The sequence below is a fragment of the Mobula hypostoma genome, chromosome 23 (genome assembly GCF_963921235.1).
Source record: "Mobula hypostoma chromosome 23, sMobHyp1.1, whole genome shotgun sequence".
Taxonomy (NCBI): Eukaryota; Metazoa; Chordata; class Chondrichthyes; order Myliobatiformes; family Myliobatidae; genus Mobula; species Mobula hypostoma.
The window spans coordinates 58,021,575-58,045,301 of record NC_086119.1 but is presented as its reverse complement, the minus strand read 5'-3'; the positions used below and the strand labels follow the sequence as shown (position 1 = coordinate 58,045,301).

General features: G+C 45.1%; 1 protein-coding gene across 1 annotated transcript in view; it reads left to right on the top strand.

Annotated features, from left to right (window-relative positions):
* LOC134336979 (serine/threonine-protein phosphatase 4 catalytic subunit-like) overlaps window positions 1-14,353 on the top strand; it is a 98,897-nt gene extending 84,544 nt beyond the window's left edge. Inside the window, exon 9 of the mRNA XM_063031724.1 lies at window positions 10,773-14,353. Coding sequence (XP_062887794.1) covers window positions 10,773-10,902 — 130 coding nt within the window. The 3' untranslated portion in view covers window positions 10,903-14,353. The remainder of the gene's footprint in view (window positions 1-10,772) is intronic.
* The last annotated feature ends 9,374 nt before the right edge of the window (window positions 14,354-23,727 follow it).

Below are 23,727 nucleotides of genomic sequence, written 5' to 3'. Positions count from 1 at the left end.
AATTTGTTTGAGGAGAGTGGACCATGAGGGGGTGGTTGGAAGCAAGGGGAGTGGATTTGATTGTGGAGAGTGGACCATGGGGGGGTGGATTTGATGGAGGAGAGTGGACCGTGGGGGGGGAGGGATTTGATTGTGGAGACTGGACCATGGGGAGGGGATTTGATTGTGGAGATTGGACCATGAGGGGGGGGATTTGATTGTGGAGAGTGGACCATGGGGCGGGTGGGATTTGATTGTGGAGAGTGGACCATGGGGGGGTGATTTGATTGTGGAGAGTTGACCATGGGGGGGGGGATTTGATTGTGGAGAGTGGACCATGGGGGGGGGATTTGATTGTGGAGAGTGGACCATGGGGGGGGATTTGATTGTGGAGAGTGGACCATGTGGGTTGGGAGGGATTTGATTGTGGAGAGTGGACCATGGGGGGGGGGTGGATTTGATTGTGGAGAATGGTCCATGGGGGGGTGGATTTGATTCTGGAGAGTGGACCATGAGGGGGGGGTGGATTTGATTGTGGAGAGTGGACCATGGGGGGGTGTGGATTTGATTGTGGAGAGTGGACCATGGGGGGATTTGATTGTGGAGAGTGGAGCATGGGGGGAGGGATTTGATTGTGGAGAGTGGACCATGAGGGGGGGGGATTTGATTGTGGAGAGTGGAGCATGAGGGGGGGTGATTTGATTGTGCAGAGTGGACCATGGGGGGGGCGCGATTTGATTGTGGAGAGTGGACCATGGGGGGGGAGGGATTTGATTGTGGAGAGTGGACCATGGGGGGGAGGAATTTGTTTGAGGAGAGTGGACCATGGGGGGGTGGTTGGAAGGAAGGGGAGTGGATTTGGTTGTGGAGAGTGGACCATGAGGGGGGGGGGATTTGATTGTGGAGAGTGGAGCATGAGGGGGGGTGATTTGACCATGGGGGGGGCGCGATTTGATTGTGGAGAGTGGACCATGGGGGGGGAGGGATTTGATTGTGGAGAGTGGACCATGTGGGGGAGGGATTTGATTGTGGAGAGTGGACCATGGGGGGGGCGCGATTTGATTGTGGAGAGTGGACCATGGGGGGGGAGGGATTTGATTGTGGAGAGTGGACCATGTGGGGGAGGGATTTGATTGTGGAGAGTGGACCATGGGGGGTTGGGATTTGATGGAGGAGAGTAGACCGTGGGGGGGGAGGGATTTGATTGTGGAGAGTGGACCATGGGGGAGGGATTTGATTGTGGAGAGTGGACCATGGGGGGGATTTGATTGTGGAGAGTGGACCATGGGGGGGGGGATTTGATTGTGGAGAGTGGACCACGAGGGGGGGGTGGATTTGATTGTGGAGAGTGGACCATGGGGGGGGTGGATTTGATTGTGGAGTGTGGACCATGGGGGGGGGAGGGATTTGATTGTGGAGAGTGGACCATGGGGGGAGGGATTTGATTGTGGAGAGTGGACCATGGGTGGGGGGTGGATTTGATTGTGGAGAGTGGACCATGGGGGGGGGGGAGGGATTTGATTGTGGAGAGTGGACCATGGGGGGGGGGGTGGATTTGATTGTGGAGAGTGGACCATGGGGGGGGATTTGATTGTGGAGAGTGGACCATGGGGGGAGGGATTTGATTGTGGAGAGTGGACCATGGGGGGGGGGATTTGATTGTGGAGAGTGGAGCATGAGGGGGGGTGATTTGATTGTGTAGAGTGGACCATGGGGGGGGCGGGATTTGATTGTGGAGAGTGGACCATGGGGGGGGGTGGATTTGATTCTGGAGAGTGGACCACGAGGGGGGGGTGGATTTGATTGTGGAGAGTGGACCATTGGGGGGGGTGGATTTGATTGTGGAGAGTGGACCATGGGGGGGGCGGGATTTGATTGTGGAGAGTGGACCATGGGGGGGGAGGGATTTGATTGTGGAGAGTGGACCATGGGGGGGAGGAATTTGTTTGAGGAGAGTGGACCATGGGGTGGAGGGATTTGATTGTGGAGAGTGGACCATGGGGGGGTGGGATTTGATTGTGGAGAGTGGACCATGGGGGGAGGGATTTGATTGTGGAGAGTGGACCATGGGGGGTGGGAGGGATTTGATTGTGGAGAGTGGACCATGGGGGGGGGTGGATTTGATTGTGGAGAATGGTCCATGGGGGGGGGCGGGATTTGATTGTGGAGAGTGGACCATGGGGGGGGGATTTGATTGTGGAGAGTGGACCATGGGGGGTGGGAGGGATTTGATTGTGGAGAGTGGACCATGGGGGGGGGTGGATTTGATTGTGGAGAATGGTCCATGGGGGGGTGGTTTGATTCTGGAGAGTGGACCACGAGGGGGGGTGGATTTGATTGTGGAGAGTGGACCATGGGGGGGGCGGGATTTGATTGTGGAGAGTGGACCATGGGGGGATTTGATTGTGGAGAGTGGACCATGGGGGGAGGGATTTGATTGTGGAGAGTGGACCATGAGGGGGGGGGATTTGATTGTGGAGAGTGGAGCATGAGGGGGGGTGATTTGATTGTGGAGAGTTGACCATGGGGGGGGCGGGATTTGATTGTGGAGAGTGGACCATGGGGGGGGCGGGATTTGATTGTGGAGAGTGGACCATGGGGGGGGCGGGATTTGATTGTGGAGAGTGGACCATGGGGGGGGGAGGGATTTGATTGTGGAGAGTGGACCTTGGGGGGGGGGGAGGGATTTGGTTGTGGCGAGTGGACCATGGGGGGGGAGGGATTTGATTGTGGAGAGTGGACCATGGGGGGGGAGGGATTTGATTGTGGAGAGTGGACCATGGGGGGGGCGGGATTTGATTGTGGAGAGTGGACCTTGGGGGGGGGAAGGGATTTGGTTGTGGCGAGTGGACCATGGGGGTGGGATTTGGTTGTGGAGAGTGGACCATGACGAGAAGTGGTAAGAAGGGAGCTCATTGGAATAAGAGGGGGCGGGGTTGAAACCTGGAATTTCGCAAAATCATTTTTATGTTGTGAGCTTTGAGGCCACCATGACAACCCCCTCCAATCTTATGGCCTCATTTTGGCTGTAGAGGAGAACGTAGATTGATACGTCAGAATGGGGATGGGAAGTACTTGTGTTTGATTTGACCTCGAGTGCTGTCTGTGCAGCAGTCCTCCCTGTGGCTCGTCAGTTTGTCCAAGATGCTCTGGTTTCTTCCCACATCCCGAGTGCCCCTTGTGGGGACAATGGAATTGGAGCACAAATGGGATGCAGTGCTTTGGATGGTGAAGTAGGTGATCTGTATGTCTAATCCAGGGACACTATTAATCCCGTTTCTCATTCTTTTAGTCAACTCATTGTCTCTCACAAAAGCCCCCTTTGATTTTTTTTTCCTTATAAATTAACATGTACTTTGGGCAATTTACAGTAATCATTCAACCTGGCAAAGAAAATGCATATAGTAATGGGAGAAGGTCACAGAGAATCCAGATTCCAGAAGTGAAAGACATTCATGTTCAGATCTTTTATGTCACTTAGAACATAGAAACGTAGAAAACCTGCAGCACAATACAGGCCCTTCAGCCCTCAATGCTGTGGCAAACATGTATTTTAGAAATTACCTGGGGTTACCCATAGCCCTCTATTTTTCTAAGCTCCATGTAACTATCCAGGAGCCTCTTAAAAGACCCTATCGTATCTGCGTCTACCACCGTCGCCGGCAGCTCATTCCATGCACTCACCACTCTCTACGAAGAAAAAAAAACTTACCCCTGACATCTCCTCTGTACCTACTCCCAAGCACCTTAAAACTGTGCCTTCTCATGCTAACCATTTCAGCCCTGGGAAAAAGCCTCTGACTATCCACACGAACAATGCCTCTCATCATCTTATACACCTCTGTCAGATCACCTCTCATCATCCGTCGCTCCAAGGAGAAAAGGCCGAGTTCGCTCAACCGATTCTCATAAGACATGCTCCCCAATCCAGGTAGATCTACTCTGCACCCTTTCTATAGTTTCCACATCCTTCCTGTAGTGAAGTGATCAGAACTGAACACACTATTCCAAGTGGGGACTGAGCAGGGTCCTATACATAAGACCATAAGACAAAGGAGTAGAAGTTGGCCATTCGGCCCATCGAGTCTGCTCCACCATTTTATCATGAGCTGATCCATTCCATTCTCCCATTTAGTCCCACTTCCCTGTCTTCTCACCATAACCTTTGATGCCCTGGCTACTCAGATACCTATCAATCTCTGCCTTAAATACACCCAATGACTTGGTCTCCACTGCTGCCCGTGGCAACGAATACCACCCTCTAGCTAAAAAAAAATTTCTTCGCAGTTCTGTTCTGAATGGTCGCCATTCAATCCTTAAGTCATGCTCTCTCCTACTAGACTCCCCCATCATGGGAAACAACTTTGCCACATCCACTCTGTCCATGCCTTTCAACATTCAAAATGTTTCTATGAGGTCTCCCCTCATTCTTCTAAACTCCAAGGAATACAGTCCAAGAGCAGACAAACATTCCTCATATGTTAATCCTCTCATTCCCGGAATCATTCCAGTGAATCTTCTCTGTACTGTCTCCAACGTCAGCACATCCTTTCTTAAATAAGGAGACCGAAACTGCCCACAGTACTCCAAGTGAAGTCTCACCAGTGCCTTACAGAGCCTCAACATCACATCCCTGCTCCTATACTCTATTCCTCTAGAAATGAATGCCAACATTGCATTTGCCTTCTTCACCACCGACTCAACCTGGAGGTTAACCTTAAGGGTATCCTGTACGAGGACTCCCAAGTCCCGTTGCATCTCAGAACTTTGAATTCTCTCCCCATTTAAATAATAGTCTGCCTGTTTATTTCTTCTGCCAAAGTGCATAACCATACACTTTCCAACATTGTATTTCATTTGCCACTTCTTTGCCCATTCTTCCAATCTATCCAAGTCTCTCTGCAGACTCTGTTTCCTCAGCACTACCGGCCCCTCCACCTATCTTTGTATCGTCAGCAAACTTGGCCACAAAGCCATCTATTCCATAATCCAAATCGTTGATGTACAATGTAAAAAGAAGCGGCCCCAACACGGATCCCTGTGGAACACCACTGGTAACCAGCAGCCAACCCAAATAGGACCCCTTTATTCCCACTGTCAAAGGCCTTCTGAAAATCCAAATATACAATATCCACTGCATCTCCCTTGTCTAGCCTATTTGTAATTTCCTCAAAAAATTGTAATGGGTTTGTCAGGCAGGATTTTCCTTTAAGGAATCCATGCTGAGTTCTGCCTATCTTGTCATATGCCTCCAGGTACTCTGTAACCTTATCCTTGAGAATCGACTCCAACAACTTCCTAATCACAGATGTCAAGCTAACAGGTCTATAATTTCCTTTTTGCTTCCTTGCCCCCTTCTTAAATAGCGGAGTGACATTTGCAATCTTCCAGTCCTACGGAACCATGCCAGAATCTATCGACTTTTGAAAGATCATCGCTAATGCCTCTGCAATCTCCACAGCTACTTCCTTCAGAACACAAGGGTGCTTTCCATCTGGTCCGGGAGATTTATCTACCTTTAGACTATTCAGCTTCCTGAGTACTTTCTCTGTCGTAATTGTGACTGCACACACTTCTCTTCCCTGCCACCCTTGAGCCTCTGGTATACTGCTGATGTCTTCCTCAGTGAAGACTGATGCAAAATACTCGTTCAGTTCCTCCGCCATCTCCTTATTTCCCATTACAATTTCTCCAGCATCATTTTCTATCGGTCCTATATCTACTCTCACCTGTCTTTTACTCTTTATATACTTGAAAAGGCTTTTAGTATCCTCTTTGATATTATTTGCTAGCTTCCTTTCATAGTTCATCTTTTCCCTCTTAATGACCTTCTTAGTTTCCTTTTGTAAGCTTGTAAAAACTTCCCAATCCTCTGTCTTCCCACTAATTTTTGCTTCCTTGTATGCCCTCTCCTTTGCTTTAACTTTGGCTTTGACTTCTCTTGTCAGCCATGGTTGCATCCTTTTACAACTCGAAAATTTCTTCTTTTTTGGAATATACCTGTCTTGCACCTTCCTCACTTCTCGCATAAACTCCAGCCACTGCTGCTCTGCCGTCCTTCCCGCCAGTGTCCCTTTCCAGTCAACTTTGGCCAGTACCTCTCTCATGCCACTATAATTTCCTTTACTCCACTGAAATACCGACACATCAGATTTCGGCTTCTCTTTTTCTAAATTCACAGTGAACTCAATCATGTTATGATCACTGCCTCCTAAGGGTTCCTTCACATCAATCTCTCTAATCACCTCCGGTTCATTACACAATACCCAATCCAGTACAGCCGATCCCCTAGTGGGCTCAACAACAAGCTGTTCTAAAAAGCCATCTCACAGACATTCTACAAGTTCTCTCTCTTGAGATCCAGTGCCGACCTGATTTTCCCAATCCACTCGCATGTTAAAATCCCCCACAATTATCATTACACTACCCTTCTGACAAGCCTTTTCTATTTCCTGTTGTAATTTGTAGTCCACATCACTGCAACTGTTTGGAGGCCTATAAATAACTGCCATCAGAGTCCTTTTACCCCTGCGATTTCTTAGCTCAACCCATAAAGATTCTGCACCTTCCGATCCTATGTCACCTCTTTCTAATGATTTAATATCATTTCTTACTAATAAAGCCACGCCTCCCCCTCTGCCTACCTTCCTATCCTTCCGATACACCGTGTATCCTTGGACGTTCAGCTCCCAGAGCCGTGCATCCTTCAGCCACGTCTCAGCGATGGCCACAATATCATACCTGCCAATTTGTAGCTATACAACAAGATCATCCACCTAATTCCTTATGCTGCGTGCATTTAAGTGTAATACCTTAAGACCAGTATTTGGTACTTTTTGCTTTGATTTCACTGCAACTCATCCCAATGGCTACAAATTTGCCCCATCACCTGCCCGTCTTTCCTGACATCTTTACTGCTCACTATCTTAGATTTATTTCTGTTTTCCCCTTCCTCCGCTCTATCATTCTGGTTCCTATCCCCCTGCCAAATTAGTTTAAACCCTCCCTGACAGCTCTATTAAACCTTCCTGCCTGGATATTGGTCCCCTTCGGGTTCAGGTGTAACCTGTCCATTTTGAACAGGTCATACCTCCCCTAGAAGAGATCCCAATTATCCAAGAATCTGAAGCCCTGCCCCCTGCACCAGTCTCTCAGCCACGCATTCATCTGCCTGGTCCTACTATTCTTGCCCTCGCTAGCACGTGGCACAGGTCGCAATTCCAAGATTACTACCCTGGAGGTCCTGCTTCTCAGTTTCCTTCCTAACTCCGAGAAATCTCTCTTCAGGACCTCCTCCCTTCTCCTATGTACGTCATTGGTACCAACATGTACCAAGGCAACTGGCTGCTCACCCTCCCCCTTCAGAATATTCTGGACCCTGGCACCTGGGAGGCAACACACCATGCGGGTATCTCTATCAGGCTCACAGAATCTCCTGTCCATTCCCCTGACTATGGAATCCCCTATGACTACCGCATTCCTCTTCTCCCTCCTTCTCTCCTGCACAACAGCGCCAGGCTCAGTGCCACAGACCCGGTCACCCCCTCAACAGCATCCAGAACAAGATATTTGTTGCTGAGGGGGACAGCCACAGGGGTGCTCTCCACTATCCGGGCATTTCCCTTCCCTCTCCTTACAGTCTCCCGGTCTTCTGACCCCTGTAGCCTAGGGATGACTACCTCCCTGTCGCTCCTGTCTATCACCTCTTCACTTTCCCTGATAAGCAGTAGGTCATCAAGCTGCAGCTCCAGATCTCTAACACGGTCTCTGAGTAGCTGCATCTCGGTGCACCTGGCGCAGATGTGGCCATCAGGGAGGCTGGAGGTTTCCCAGGATTCCCACATCTGACACCCTGAACAAAGCACTAACCCTGCAGGCATGCTACCTAATTCTACAGGAATGAAACAGGAAAAGTAAGTCTACTCACCCACTTACCTCGCCAAACAGACGAACTTTTTAAACCGTTAGCTCGTACCGTTAGCTGTGAGAGCCCTGCTGTTCCTGTCTGTCCGGGCCGATTCGCGAAAGGGGTGGGGGGTGGAGAAAAAAAAAGAGTTGGTGCCTCGCTCTCGCCTCTTCCGGTTTACCGCCGAAGCCCGTTGAAGCCAAGGCCCTACACTCTGCTACCACTCACTCCGCTGCCCGCTGTATAGGGTGGTCTCCTTTTTAAACTCTCCGCACTGTCCTGTTATGTCACGCACCTGCGCAGTCTTGCCCTTCTTGCACTTGAAGTTTTTTAAAAAACTGCCTTCCTTCAGAATTCAGCTCCCACGCTGTTCTGTCGTCCCGATCCAAAATGCAGGGCATAAATTATTATAAGTTTGAGGGTTGGGGAAGTGTGACCATTTTATTGAAGCCATGTATTAATCTGTGCTAATTGGTTAAACTAAAATGCCTTGGTATTTAAGCAACACACATCAAAGTTGCTGGTGAACGCAGCAGGCCAGGCAGCATCTATAGGAAGAGGCGCAGTTGAAGTTTCAGGCTGAGACCTTTCGTCAGGACTAACTGAAGGAAGAGTGAGTAAGGGATTTGAAAGTTGGAGGGGGAGGGGGAGATCCAAAATGATAGGAGAAGACAAGAGGGGGAGGGATAGAGCCAAGAGCTTTACAGGTGATAGGCAAAAGGGGATACGAGAGGATCATGGGACAGGAGGTCCGGGAAGAAAAACAACGGGGGGGGGGACCCAAAGGATGGGCAAGAGGTATATTCAGAGGGACAGAGGGAGAAAAAGGAGAGTGAGAGAAAGAATGTGTGCATAAAAATAAGTAACAGATGGGGTACGAGGGGGAGGTGGGGCCTTAGCGGAAGTTAGAGAAGTCGATGTTCGTGCCATCAGGTTGGAGGCTACCCAGACGGAATATAAGGTGTTGTTCCTCCAACCTGAGTGTGGCTTCATCTTTACAGTAGAGGAGGCCGTGGATAGACATGTCAGAATGGGAATGGGATGTGGAATTAAAATGTGTGGCTACTGGGAGATCCTGCTTTCTCTGGCAGACAGAGCGTAGATGTTCAGCAAAGCGGTCTCCCAGTCTGCGTCGGGTCTCGCCAATATGTAAAAGGCCACATCGGGATCACCGGACGCAGTATATCACCCCAGTCGACTCACAGGTGAAGTGTTGCCTCACCTGGAAGGACTGTTTGGGGCCCTGAATGGTGGTAAGGGAGGAAGTGTAAGGGCATGTGTAGCACTTGTTCCGCTTACACGGATAAGTGCCAGGAGGGAGATCAGTGGGGAGGGATGGGGGGGACGAATGGACAAGGGAGTTGCGTAGGGAGCGATCCCTGCGGAATGCAGGGAGACGGGGAGAGGGACAGATGTGCTTAGTGGTGGGATCCCGTTGGAGGTGGCGGAAGTTACAGAGAATAATATGTTGGACCCGGAGGCTGGTGGGGTGGTAGGTGAGGACCAGGGGAACCCTATTCCTAGTGAGGTGGCGGGAGGATGGAGTGAGAGCAGATGTACGTGAAATGGGGGAGATGCATTTAAGAGCAGAGTTGATAGTGGAGGAAGGGAAGCCCCTTCCTTTAAAAAAGGAAGACATCTCCCTCGTCCTAGAATGAAAAGCCTCATCCTGAGAGCAGATGCGGCGGAGACGGAGGAATTGCGAGAAGGGGATGGCGTTTTTGCAAGAGACAGGGTGAGAAGAGGAATAGTCCAGATAGCTGTGAGAGTCAGTAGGCTTATAGTAGACATCAGTGGTTAAGCTGTCTCCAGAGACAGAGACAGAAAGATCTAGAAAGGGGAGGGAGGTGTCGGAAATGGACCAGGTAAACTTGAGGGCAGGGTGAAAGTTGGAGGCAAAGTTAATAAAGTCAACGAGTTCTACATGTGTGCAGGAAGCAGTGCCAATGCAGTCGTCGATGTAGCGAAGGAAAAGTGGGAACAAGTGCGACACCTGCCCTTACACTTCCTCCCTTACCACCATTCAGGGCCCCAAACAGTCCTTCCAGGTGAGGCAACACTTCACCTGTGAGTCGACTGGGGTGATATACTGCGTCCGGTGCTCCCGATGTGGCCTTTTATATATTGGCGAGACCCGACACAGACTGGGAGACCGCTTTGCTGAACATCTACGCTCTGTCCGCCAGAGAAAGCAAGATCTCCAAGTGGCCACACATTTTAATTCCATATCCCATTCCCATTCTGACATGTCTATCCACGGCCTCCTCTACTGTAAAGATGAAGCCACACTCAGGTTGGAGGAACAACACCTTATATTCCGTCTGGGTAGCCTCCAACCTGATGGCATGAGCATCGACTTCTCTAACTTCCGCTAAGGCCCCACCTCCCCCTCGTACCCCATCTGTTACTCATTTTTATACACACATTCTTTCTCTCACTCTCCTTTTTCTCCCTCTGTCCCTCTGAATATACCTCTTGCCCATCCTCTGGGTCACATCCCCCCCCTTGTCTTTCTCCCCGGACCTCCTGTCCCATGATCCTCTCGTATCCCCTTTTGCCTATCACCTGTCCAGCTCTTGGCTCTATCCCTCCCCCTCCTGTCTTCTCCTATCATTTTGGATCTCCCCCTCCCCCTCCCACTTTCAAATTCCTTACTCACTCTTCCTTCAGTTAGTCCTGACGAAGGGTCTCGGCCTGAAACGTCGACTGCACCTCTTCCTATAGATGCTGCTTGGCCTGCTGCGTTCACCAGCAACTTTGATGTGTGTTGCTTGAATTTCCAGCATCTGCAGAATTCCTGTTGTTTGCCTTGGTATTTAATATACTGGGGTCTTATTATATTTTGTAAAGATTCCTATTTGATCTGAGTGTGTCCCTGTCCCTGTAGGTGTGGAAACGTCGCTGCAATTCTTGAACTGGATGAGCATTTAGAGAAGGAGTTTACTATTTTTGAAGCTGCTCCTCAGGAATCTCGAGGGGTGTCAGCCAAAAAGACAGTTGCTGACTACTTTCTCTGAAGGTGTGCTATAATGTCCTGGAACTTCACTGTCAACACTGGGAGGGCCTGCCTAAGGAGGGACAGATATGACAAAATGGTATACTTGTGAACTGCCCTTGCGTTCTGAAGACAGACTAGGCCATCTGCCTGCTCCTGGGAAAATGCCACCTTGCCCAGCGCCATGGCAATGCGGCCATGGTGATCGCTTGCAATCCTTGTGGTTCTTCCTTACATTGGGGAAAATAAATAACTATGGAAATCACACACCTCTCTTCAAGCTGAATAGCAGTGCTGAAGAAATGATTTTCCCCTGGTGATGCTGGTTTCCTCTGGGTCAAAACTGAATTGGCACTTTTTAAGAGAATTTTTAGAAGATTTTTAAAAATTACTTTGAAATTTCCTCTGTGCTATGATCAATGGTCCTTGCCCAGACATTAAGAATTGTAGTAGCTATGTTTTATTTGTGCAGAGAGAACCAACTTGTTAAGCAATAGTGTAAGCAACTTTTGTCTGGAAATCATTTTATTTGGAGGAGTTACCTTGTCTTTTTATAGTTTACTTTGAACTTGCTGTGCAAAATGCGGTTGGATTTTGTCTGAGCCACGTCATATGTTGTGCGATTGCATTGTCCTCCATTCTCCACCAGGCTGGGTACATGGTGTAACTGACTGTAATTTGATTTCTCTTTGCACTTTGCTCCCTGATCTGTGAAAGCCCCCTCTACCCCAGTCTACAGCCTGCAAGTATGGAAACCTGACAGGCTTGTATCCCACTGGAATACTGTGTAGTAAGCAGTGTTTAGGGGAAATCTGGTTTCAGTAAAAGCATCTAAAATCTGGCCCAGAAATGGTGTGATTAAAATTGGAAATGTTCAGATCGTGACAGATTATCCAATCTAGTATTGTGTGGGTGGGGAGAACCTTCAGCATCCAGGCAGTGCCAATAGATTTGTATCATCTTGTGTTGTATTTTTAAGACAATGCTATTCCTCAGCCCATGCTAGGAGGCTTGATCCTTTACTCAGTGAAATTTTCCATTGGTTTTGAAAGCTTTGAATTAATTTGAACATGTTAAATTGAGTGAGAAAAGTTTCTCAGCCTGTGTGAGGCACTTGTACCCTGTAAACCTGTCATATCACTTATCTAGTCACCTGCAGTGAGATAGCAGTGGCTGTGATTATTGGTAATTACCTCAATCCTTCTAACCACCACTTTAAATGGTTTTGATTTTCGAAGCATTAAAAAGGAAAAGTAAGACCAGGAAACCTTGGTGTCTAACAGGTTGCATGTGTTTTTAGTGTGTGGTGGGAAGGGAAAACATAGTAAAGTATAACTGAGCCACTGGCAATGGGTAGCAGTTGATACGGTATGAAAAGGAAAGTTGCCAGGTTCCCAATGCTTGAAGAACTGGAGGGGTCTCTTTGCAGATATTTGGAACAGGGTCTAACTGCAGTCGAACTGTTTGCTCCCACACTGCTGTTATCAGTAGGCAGTAATCTATCAGTGCCCAAGGAACTGAGCAGGTCCGACAGCCTTGGGAGACATGGGGTTACTGTTTCGGATCAATGACCTTTTGTCAGTACTGAGATATGAACTGTTACTCTCCACGATTGCTTCCTCACTAGGCCATCCAGCATTCTATTTTCAGATTTAAAATATCTCTGCTTCCTTGATTGTGGTGCAGCCACCCTGAGCGAAGGTCCCTTCCGTTGCCAGAGCTTCTAAAGCACCTTCCAGCGGAGCATTACACACCATGAGCAGGGCAAAGGCAGGAAGTGTGAAGTCTGCCAGATCGAGAGTAACCTGTGTTCCCCGGAGGAACATCTAACGTCTGGAGAACAGGGGTAGTGGTTGACAGGAACCAAGTAATTCCCTCACCAGGCAACAGGAGGGGTTGCTGCTGCATTCATGTCCACATGCCATTGACTCGCCCTGATACCAGACTGGAGACATGTGTGCTCTGCTCCCCCTGGGCAATGATCATCTGGGCTGGAGTTCAACTTGTGCAAAGCCAGCTCCCAGATACGGCCTTTGGAGTCCAGGCTGTCTTATCTTGCTTTCCATTCTGCTCCACTCTTCAATTAGCAGGCAGTTGCATATTGGTGGGCAGCAGTACAATGTCTACGAGCAGTTTCCACCTAGAGCCGCTACCACTGCTGCTCTTGATTAAACAATGTAAATTAGTTTCAGTTCTCACTCTCTAGTGACCAGGCTTTCAATTCTCCTGGCATCTTCTCTTCTTTGGGGAGTATTTGGTTAGATGTGAGATCGTGGGCAGAAACTCGTTACAGTGATTGTGACTGGAACTTGAGGCCTGATCCCCAGCTCAGCACAGTGGAGCACTGAAGGCAACTACTGTACATGGTTTTAAGTTCTTATTTAAGGTTCAGTTGAGGCAATAAGGGAAAGAAGATCCTCTGATGTAAACTGAGAATGCTGTCACTTTCTTGTGGTTCAGGAAGGGGCAGTGTGGTTCTGACACTGAGTGCTGGGTTTTGTGGTCAATTTAAACTGAACTGATTGCTGTCTATTTAATTTCTGAACTGTGACTTTTGTGAAGCTGCTTCCAGTAAAATATGAGGGTTTGCAGGTACTGAAATTAAGGGCATTGAAAGAAATCTTATGTCTGATCATCCAGTGACCTGTTGCTAGCAAAAGACAGCAGAGCCAATTCTGGTTAGGCCAGTGATAGGAGGAGGCTGATTAACCCTTTCATTGGGCATTTGTGAAGATTCTGGGGAGTTCTCCCAATAGTCCACACCCCATTTGAGCTTGTCTGTTGAGTTGGCCAGTGCCTCTTGCCTCACAGAATACTGTCTATTGAAGCTAAAATAGGGTAAGGCTGTTGCACTGCTGGTGAACCATTTTCAGAGAGAAGCTGAACTGATAATCACTTCAGGAATTACCAATTAGTTTTTTAAATTTGTGAAATGGTTTTGCATAAGTTACCAGTTTTTCCAAAATACATTAATATTGTAACAATTTATATTCTGTTTACAAATATTTCAGCATTTACTGAAATATTCTGGTTTGCTGTACTATATTGAGCCAAGACCACAGACGTGCAAGCAAGACCAGTGTTGTATTTGGTCATCTATTAAATCGCTACCAGTTTTGAATAGGAATTTGTTACAATAACATTGTGATTCTTCTCTTCCCCCCCTGCCCCCCCCCAGTGTGGCTCTAAATAAAGATTGTCACAATATTAAAATTTTATTTATTTAGCTCATCAAAACATACAGTGAGATGCATCGTTTGCGTTAACAACCCAAGGATGTGCTGGGGGCAGCCCACAAGTTCAAGGTTCAAAGCAAATTTGTTATTAAAGTACATATATATCCATTTACTACTAAGATTCATTTTCTTGTGAGCATTCATAGTAACTACAAGTAACACGGTAGAATCAATGGAAAAACTGCACACAAAGACAACCAACCAATGTGTAAAAAGACGACAAACTGCACATACAAAAAGATCAAACCCGAATAATAAATAAGCAATAAATATCAAACCCATGAGCTGTGGAGTCCTTGGAAGTGAGTTCATAGGATGTAGATCCATTTCAGTGTGGAGGTGAGTGGTATTTTTCCAGTGGGGGAAATGTGTATTATTTTTGTATTATTTTAAAAATTGTGCTTCCAATTGCAGAAATTAGTTATCTACGCTGGTTTGAAAGCCTGATGGTAAGGGAAATAATCATTCCTGAACCTGGTGGTGTGGGACCTGAGGTCCCTGTACCTCCTTCCTGATGACAGCAGTGAGATGTGATCATGGTCTGGACATATTTTGTGTTTGTGTGTGTTCGTGTTCGATCATGGTCTGGATGGTAGGGTTCTAACATTTTTTTTATTATAAACAACCAAACAAAAAAACCCCAAAAAAACAGCACATCCACAAAAACCATGACCTTAACAAAATCAAATTAAATATTGAGCAGCAAAAGGGAGAAACATATCAAGGCAAAAGTAAAAATACACAGCAGAGGTGCACCGCATCAAGAAACCTCAGTCCTCACCCCGTGAAGAAGTCCAATACAGGGCCCCATATCCTTTCAAAAATGTCCCCTCTGTCCTCATTACATAGTCTCAGTCTCTCCAAATGTGAAGTATTTGCCAGTTCTCTCAGCTACAGATCGTATGTAGGCACAGAGTCCATTTTCCACATTTGTAGGATTAACTTCTTGGCAATCACCATTCCAAACAATACAGCCGTTTTTTCACACTCATTGGCTGAAGATGGGAAGCTTGTTGCTCTGAGGATGGTTATGAGCAGGTCTGGTTCCCACCGCTTCCCAAAAGCCTCAGAGAAACAGTGAAAAATACTTTTCCAGTATGCATAAAGCTTACAACATGACCAGAATGAATGTGACAAGTTACTGTTTACAGATTACATCTATTACGAACGGTGAAACATCAGGGTAGAAACTGCAACTTTTCTTTGGAATAATGGAGTCTATGTATTATTTTAAACTGTATAAGTCTGTGTCTGATGTTGACCAAACAATCATGTATACTCTTTAAACACTCATCCCAGACCTCCTCTGTCAGTTCTATAACCAATTCATCCACCCATGCCTGTTTAAAACCTGCAGTATTCACCCGAGCTCCATTATGTAGGATCTGATAGAAATAGGATACTGCACTACGAGTAACAGGATCAAATTTATTTATTGCCTCCAGGGACTCATGTTTGTCTAAAACTTCGAAGTTAGGTATATATTTCCTAACATAATCTCGAATTTGTAAGTATCTGAAAAAAAAACTAGATACAGGGATGTTGTAAACTGCTTGTAACTGCGCAAATGAGGCAAAGTTTCCATTAATATATAGGTCACCTACACTACAGATGCCTCTCTGTTTCCAGGTAGAAAAAACAGTATCATTCAGGCCAGGCAAACGGGAATGATTGTAACAAATCGGAGTGTCGATTTAAGTTTTTGGGGCCTTGATGTGTAGTTGAATTTGCTTCCAAATTCTTATAGTGCTGCCAACCACGAAGCTGTTACTAAAATGTGACTTATTAACTGCAGTGGGGCTATTAAGGAGAGCTGGTAGGGAAGTCTTCTTACAAACACTCGCTCTCTGAGTAACCATGCTGGGCACGAGTCTGAGGTAGAGGCTGGGCCTTTTTCCACCATGCAAGAATGGTTGGGTGGGCAGCCCAGTAATACATTTTAACGTCCGGTAGGGCAAAACCATCTGCTTCCTTGGGCTTTGACAAGTGTTTTTTTAGTAATTCTAATGGCTTTATAACTCCAAATGAAGGGTATAATAATTGAATCCAATTACTTAAAATATGACAGAGGAATAAAACATGGAATTGACTGGAAAAGATGAAGAAATTGTGGCAGTACAATCATCTTGATTGCGTTAACCCTCCCCACCAAAGAAATTGGAAGGGTTTTCCAAAAGTCAAAATTGCGATTAACCTGCTCAGCTTTGTTTCGCCAATTCACTTGCAAAAGGTCATCTGGGTTTTTTGTAATAGTCACACCAAGACAGGAAAAATTACCATAAGTTATTTTAAAGGGAATGGACTGTAAATACGCTGTATTAACCACTGCAGTGACTGACATTAGTTCACTCTTATTCCAATTAACAGAGAAACCTGAGAAACTACCAAAATTATTAATTAGAGTCAGGAGGGTGGGTATTGATGTTTGTGGGCTGGAGATGTATAAAAGGACATCGTCAGTGTATAATAAAAGGTGATGTTTATGCCCATGCATATCAACGGGAGATATCAAAGGGTCCTGTCTGATGCTAACAGCCAGTGGCTCAATGATAACTGCAGACAAAAATGGAGAAGGGGGCAGCCTTGACGAGTCCCATGATGAATTGCAAAAGGGGAGGAAATATTCTGATCAGTGATAATAGAAGCAGATGGGTGTGAATAAATTATCTCAATCCATTTAACAAAAGATGGTCCAAATCCAAATTTCTAAAGTGCAAACATCATACAGTATATGGCCATTCCACTTGGTCAAATGCACGTTGCGCATCTGCAGCTTAATGTGAAAAAGACTAAGGAGCTGGTGGTAGACCTGAGGAGAGCTAAGGTACCGGTGACCCCTGTTTCCATCCAGGGGGTCAGTGTGGACATGGTGGAGGATTACAATACCTGGGGATACGAATTGACAATAAACTGGACTGGTCAAAGAACACTGAGGCTGTCTACAAGAAGGGTCAGAGCCGTCTCTATTTCCTGAGGAGACTGAGGTCCTTTAACATCTGCCGGACGATGTTGAGGATGTTCTACGAGTCTGTGGTGGCCAGTGCGATCATGTTTGCTGTTGTGTGCTGGGGCAGCAAGCTGAGGGTAGCAGACACCAACAGAATCAACAAACTCATTTGTAAGGCCATTGATGTTGTGGGGATGGAACTGGACTCTCTGACGGTGGTGTCTGAAAAGAGGATGCTGTCCAAGTTGCATGCCATCTTGGACAAAGTCTCCCATCCACTACATAATGTACTGGGTGGGCACAGAAGTACATTCAGCCAGAGACTCATTCCTCCGAGATGCAGCACAGAGAGTCATAGGAAGTCATTCCCGCCTGTGGCCGTCAAACTTTACAACTCCTCCCTTGGAGGGTCAGACACCCTGAGCCAATAGGCTGGTCCTGGACTTATTTCCTGGCATAATTTACATATTACTATTTAACTATTTATGGTTTTATTACTATTTATTATTTATGGTGCAACTGTAAGGAAAACCAATTTCCCCCGGGATTAATGAAGTATGACTATGACCATGATTATGACTAATGAAATGACTACAGCCTCTTCTGCATGTTTTGTATATAAAATATTGAAAAGATGATGCAAATTAAAATACATATGTCTACCTGGCATAAAGCCAGTTTGATCTGGAATAATAGAACAAATGCATTTTTTTAACCTATTGGCCAGGACTTTCACAAGAATTTTGGTTTCAATGGGCAGCAGCGAAATGGGGTGATATGATGAAACCACCTTGGCATCACGGCCTGGATGGTAGGGGTTTTTGATCATGACTGCAGCAGTACTTGGTGTAAATAGTGCCATCACACATTCCAGTGCTAACAAAATAGTAAAAAATTACTGGTTAGTTAAAGATACTTGGAGACAGACCATGATTGTAGCAATGCTACTGCTGTTCTACACAACTACTGCTCAGCTAAAAGTTATAGTACCGGGCTTGCTGCTCTAGTCACTTGACAGCAGAGAGTGGGGTGAGGCAGTCCAAAGGTTAATATGTTTGACTGCCAATTCATTTTGGAATGGTGATTAAAGCATTAAAGAAAACACAATGTGGTGGTAGTGTTCCAACCATCAGTGGTTAATTCAGTAAGTCTTGAAAGCATTTGAGTTGTGACCTAGAGGCATGCCAGAATTTGTCCTGTCCTGTTGAATCATGCTGTTTTGTTGTTTCTTCTGAATAAGAGCAAGGCCCCTGTCTCCAATATCTGAGCGTTGTGCTCCATCACAGTGCATCTACACAAACTTCTTGTGATTGTCACATTCCTCTGCTGCTTTTTTTACAATGGCCTTAAACACACTTCACTGACAGATAAGATGGAGGAAATCCCCGTGCCTTTTAATCGGGGAGAGTGAGTTGATAGAGGCATGAATAGAGTGAACTGCTAACATCTTTTTCCCAGGGTGGTGATGGCTTAATATGAGGGGTATAATTTGAAGGTGATTGGAGGAAAGTATAGAGGGGTGAATGTTGGAGGTAAGTATTTTTTACAGATAGTAGTGGATGCATGGAACATCCTGCCAGGATGTGGCAGAGGCAGATACATTTAAGAGACTCTAGCCCTCCATTTTTTTCTCTCACTCATCTGAGTAGACGAAAATGCCCTGTCCTGCTCTATATTTTATGTTCAATGTAGTTTTAACTGCATATGTTAATTGCTTAATCCATCTATATTGATACATGTTTCTCATCATTTGAAGTTGGTGCCCAGTGCTGAATGGGTTTCCAGCTCAAATAATCACCATTAAAAGGTTTAGTCATTTGAGCTTCTCTCCTGCTTCCTGTCGGTCAAGGCAAACAGCCTATTTTAATATCACATTAACTGGTGTCACCAGAACCAACTTGATGGGCATACACTTTTGGATGAGAAGCTTCCAAAGTCATTAGTCCTCACATCTAGGCTGATACTCTGATACTGTCAGTGGGTGACCTCACACTGATCATCTTGTAGCTCCATTTAGAGATGGGCAGGTATGACGTGGGCATCACTGAAGATCATAGTTGGGAGTTTAACACCCAAACATACACGTTGTATCGAAAGGACAGGTAGAGAGGGTGGGGTGGCTCAATTGGTACAAATTGAAATCAGATCCTTAGAGGTGACATAGGATCAGAAGATGTAGAATCGTTGTGGGTGGTTATGAAACAATGCTTTTAGAAGCCAATTTGATTTTTTTAGTGATACAGAGCGGAGTAAGCCCTTCTGAGCCATGCTGCCGCTGTAACCTCTGAAAAACCTGATTACTCCTATCCTAATCATGGGACAATTTACCTATCTGGTATGTTCATAAAATACAGGAACAGAATTGGGCCATTTGGGTCATCGCGTCTGCTCTCATGGACTGTGGGAGGAAGCTAGGGGACCTGAAGGAAAGCTAAGTATCCCACGGGGAGGCTCCTTACAGAATGTTGCCGGAATTGATCTCTGAACTCCCGGACACCCCAATCTGTAGTAACGTTGCTAACCACTACACTACCAACTATGAAGACAAGGTAGCCAATAGTATGAAGGAGGATATATATTTTTTTAGATATATAAGCATAAAAGAGAGGGGAGAATGGATATCAGACTGCTGTAATGGGGATAAAGAAATGGCAGATTCACTGTGGAAGACACCAGCAGTATGCCATGAAATTGAGAATGTCCGGGGGGGGGGGGGGTGCGGAAGCAGAAGTGAGTATGTGCACAAACTTTTGGGCTTCCAGCCGAGTATAAATGCCAATTATAATCAATGTTTTGATGACAAACTCTGCCATCTATAGCAGGGATGATCACTTGGCATATCTAGTTCACTGGTATTTATGCTCGCATAGTCTGTCCCTCCTGATTGGTTAATCACGTTTCCGCTCTCCCACCTTGTTTTTTTTGTAATTTATTTTTTATTGAAGTTCATCATCAAACAAAACTTTCCATAAGATGTATTTCAGATACTATACATATATATCATACAGTCATATTTGTCACAAATCTCCACATGATATTTATCTGAGGTATACACTTATAGAAAGGAGAGGAAAGAAAGAACAATCAAAAGAAGAAAACTATGTACAAAGTAGGGAGTGATTTTTTTTAACAACATATTCATTGACTTATGAGAATAAAATCAGGCCTATGAGGTGTTATGTAGTTAAACCATTTTTCCCAGTATAAATCAAATTGTTCCAACTTATGATTAACAGATGCTGTTATCTTCTCCATTTTGTGAATGTCCATTGTAGTTTCCATCCATATATTTAAAGTTGGGCTCTCCTGTGTTAACCATTTCCTGGTAAGGGTCTTTTTACCAGCCACCAGCAGTACAGTCATTAAATATTTATCTCTTTTCAAGCATTTTTTTGTAATTCAGATTTTTATTCTTATTTATTCTTATTTTACAAACCAGCACAGCATATCACAGAGCAGATACAGTACAGCATATTTACACAGCCATCCAATGACAGGAAAACAATTAAAACTTAGAAACAGAAAGAAGTTCTAATTTAAATTTAAATTAACATACTACCAAAATTGATCCCACGTGTCTTGCACTTTTCCCTCACTGTTAATTCTTCCCGACGTCTGTTGGTATGATGAAATCTTAATCATTTCCTCAGTCCATTCCTTCACAGTGGGACATCTGGGTTTTTTCCAGTTTTGCAATATAATTCTTGCAGCTGTGATGAGACCCACCTTTAAAATAATGAACTTGTCATTGTTTACATTAGGTATCATTGTCCTGTCACCCAGGAGACAAAGCTGTGGGCACAAGGGCAGTGTGGAACCCGACCAACTCCCCAACAGATCAAGAACTTTACACCAAAATGGACAAACCATGGAACACTCCCATATCATGTGAAAATATGTGCCCACCTCATTTTTTCATTTCCAGCATAAATTATCAACAATCCCCATTTCGTAGAGTCTAGTTGGTGTCCAATAATATGTGTACTATCTTATATTGAATAAATTTCCCTCTTGCTTCCCTAACATGTCTACCCACATTTGATAAAATATTTGACCACTCATTATCTTCAATATTGCTTCCAAGATCCTTCTGCCATACTGCTTTGAGATTGTTACACGATTCACCCACAGTGTGCTTGAACATTTTATAAAACACTGATGCTTTAAGAACTTCCTGTGGTAATGTGAAGTATTCAGTTAAAGGGTTACTTTATGGGTCATGGTTCTTGAATATGCTACTAAAGCAATGTCTTATTTGCAAATACTTCCAAATATTCCATTTATCTACAAAGTTATATTTCCTCTGCAAATCTACATATGACGTAAAACTCCCATTCTCACGGAGATCACCTACTGTATTTACAGCTTTAATCTTCCATTCTTTCCAGTACACCATTCTTTTCCCAATGCGTATCTCAGGGTTACTCCAGAGCGAGGAGTATAACTGGTTTAAATGTGACATTCTACAGGCTTTATGAATTGTACTCCACACACTCCTTGAGTGAGATAGTATAGGATTTAGATTAGTCTTGTTTTCCATATGTTGTGAGGGGATGTTAAGGGGAGAATGTGGGGCAGCCAGGCTCCGTTCTGTAATTACCCAATCTAAATCAACATTAGCCCTGTCCCAATGTTTAGCTAACTTGGTCCTTTCAAAGGATAATTTATATGTCCTGACATTGGTAGACTGAACCCACCCATGTCCCTGGACAGACACTCTTACTCATTTTAATTCTGGGCTTCTTATCCCATAGAAAATCCATGATAATTTTGTTGTATTGCTTGTAGATCAAATCTGATATATTTAAAGGAAGCATCATAGAAAGATAGTTAAACTGAGGTGCTATGACCATTTTAACTACATTGACTTTACCCCAGAGTGACAGTCTCAGTGCCCCCCACTTATCCAGATTATTTCTTATCCTACTCAGTAATGGATCATAATTTAAAGTAATTATTTCATCCAAATTCTGACTGAGTTTGACCCCTAGATACTTCATTCCAACTGGCACCCATCTGAAATTAAACTGAGATACTGAATTTGAAAAACACAATTTTGACATTGGCATAGCCTCAGATTTATTGCAGTTGATTTTATAACCAGATACCTCAGAATATAATTGAATTGTTTTCAATAGTGGGGGTAAGGAATTAGGAGGGTCACTAATCAGTAATAAAATATCGTCAGCATATAGCATCAGCTTATGCTCCTTTCCACCTCCCTTCACCTCTCTAATATTTGGATCTGCTCTAATCATGATTGCCAACAGTTCCAAAAAAATCATAAATAACAGTGGGGAAAGGGGGCAGCCTTGGTGTGTACCCCGTGAGATGTTGTAAAATGGGGATATGATACCATTCGTAATAACTGCAGCCTTAGGGTTTTTATACAAAATTCTAATCTATGATTTAAAGATAGAGCCAAACCCAAAGAATGACAAGGCTGTGGTTAAAAATCTCCACTCAATCCTGTCAAAGGCCTTTTCGGCATCCAGGGAGATGGCAGTAACTGGGATACTGCTTGGGGAGTTCAGCCATATTAAGTGCAGTAATCTCTTTAAATTGTCAATTGAGGATTTGCCTTTAATGAAGCCAAACTGGTCAGTATTAATTATAGATGACAATACTTTCTCTAATCGCAAAGCCAGTATTTTAGTCAGTTTTCAACCATTCTTGAGGTATATACCCAAAATATATGGTCTTACTCGGGGCCGGATTTAGTGGGGCCCATCAGCCGACACCGTAAAATGCTGCTGTACCAAGCAAAAAAAGGCAAGAACAAGAGCAAAGGTCGTACTGGTCTAAATATCAAAGCTGTGGACCAAGACATTGGTTTAGTACAATATGTAGGCTATAAACTTGCAGGCCTTAAGAGGGAGGACAGAAAGTAATGTAGATTCTTAGTTTGAAGGACAGCATCTAAAGAACGCAAAAATCGACCTAGGCTTAGTTGGCTCAGTAAAGTTATGAGGGAGACGAAGTATGATGTACCTAATCTTAAATCTTTATTTAGCTATTGCTGCACCTAACACAGGCCTTATTTCTCAATAATGCCAATGCATTTTTATCTGGTATTTTTCTCAACCGTGTGTTCTGAGAAAGTAAAATGGAAATAAGAGACGAAAAGGCCAAGAGAGACAGCACTATGGCAAACCTGGAAACTTGACAATACTCCAACAATCTCTTTGAGATCTAGCACATACTAACCTATTGCAGAGTAAAGACCAGTTATTACTTAACCAACGTACATCGAAGTTGCTGGTGAACGCAGCAGGCCAAGCAGCATCTATAGGAAGACCTCCTGTCCCATGATCCTCTCGTATCCCTTTTGCCTATCACCTGTCCAGCTCTCGGCTCTATCCCTCCCCCTCCTGTCTTCTCCTATCATTTTGCATCTCCCCCTCCCTCTCCCACTTTCAAATCCCTTACTCACTCTTCCTTCAGTTAGTCCTGACGAAGGGTCTCGGCCTGAAACGTCGACTGCACCTCTTCCTAGAGATGCTGCTTGGCCTGCTGTGTTCACCAGCAACTTTGATGTATGTTGCTTGAATTTCCAGCATCTGCAGAATTCCTGTTGTTTCCACTTATTACTTGCCAGGTTTTTAACAGTCAACTATTAGCCTATTGCCACAAAAACAGGAATAGCACTGATAGACAAGCCTGG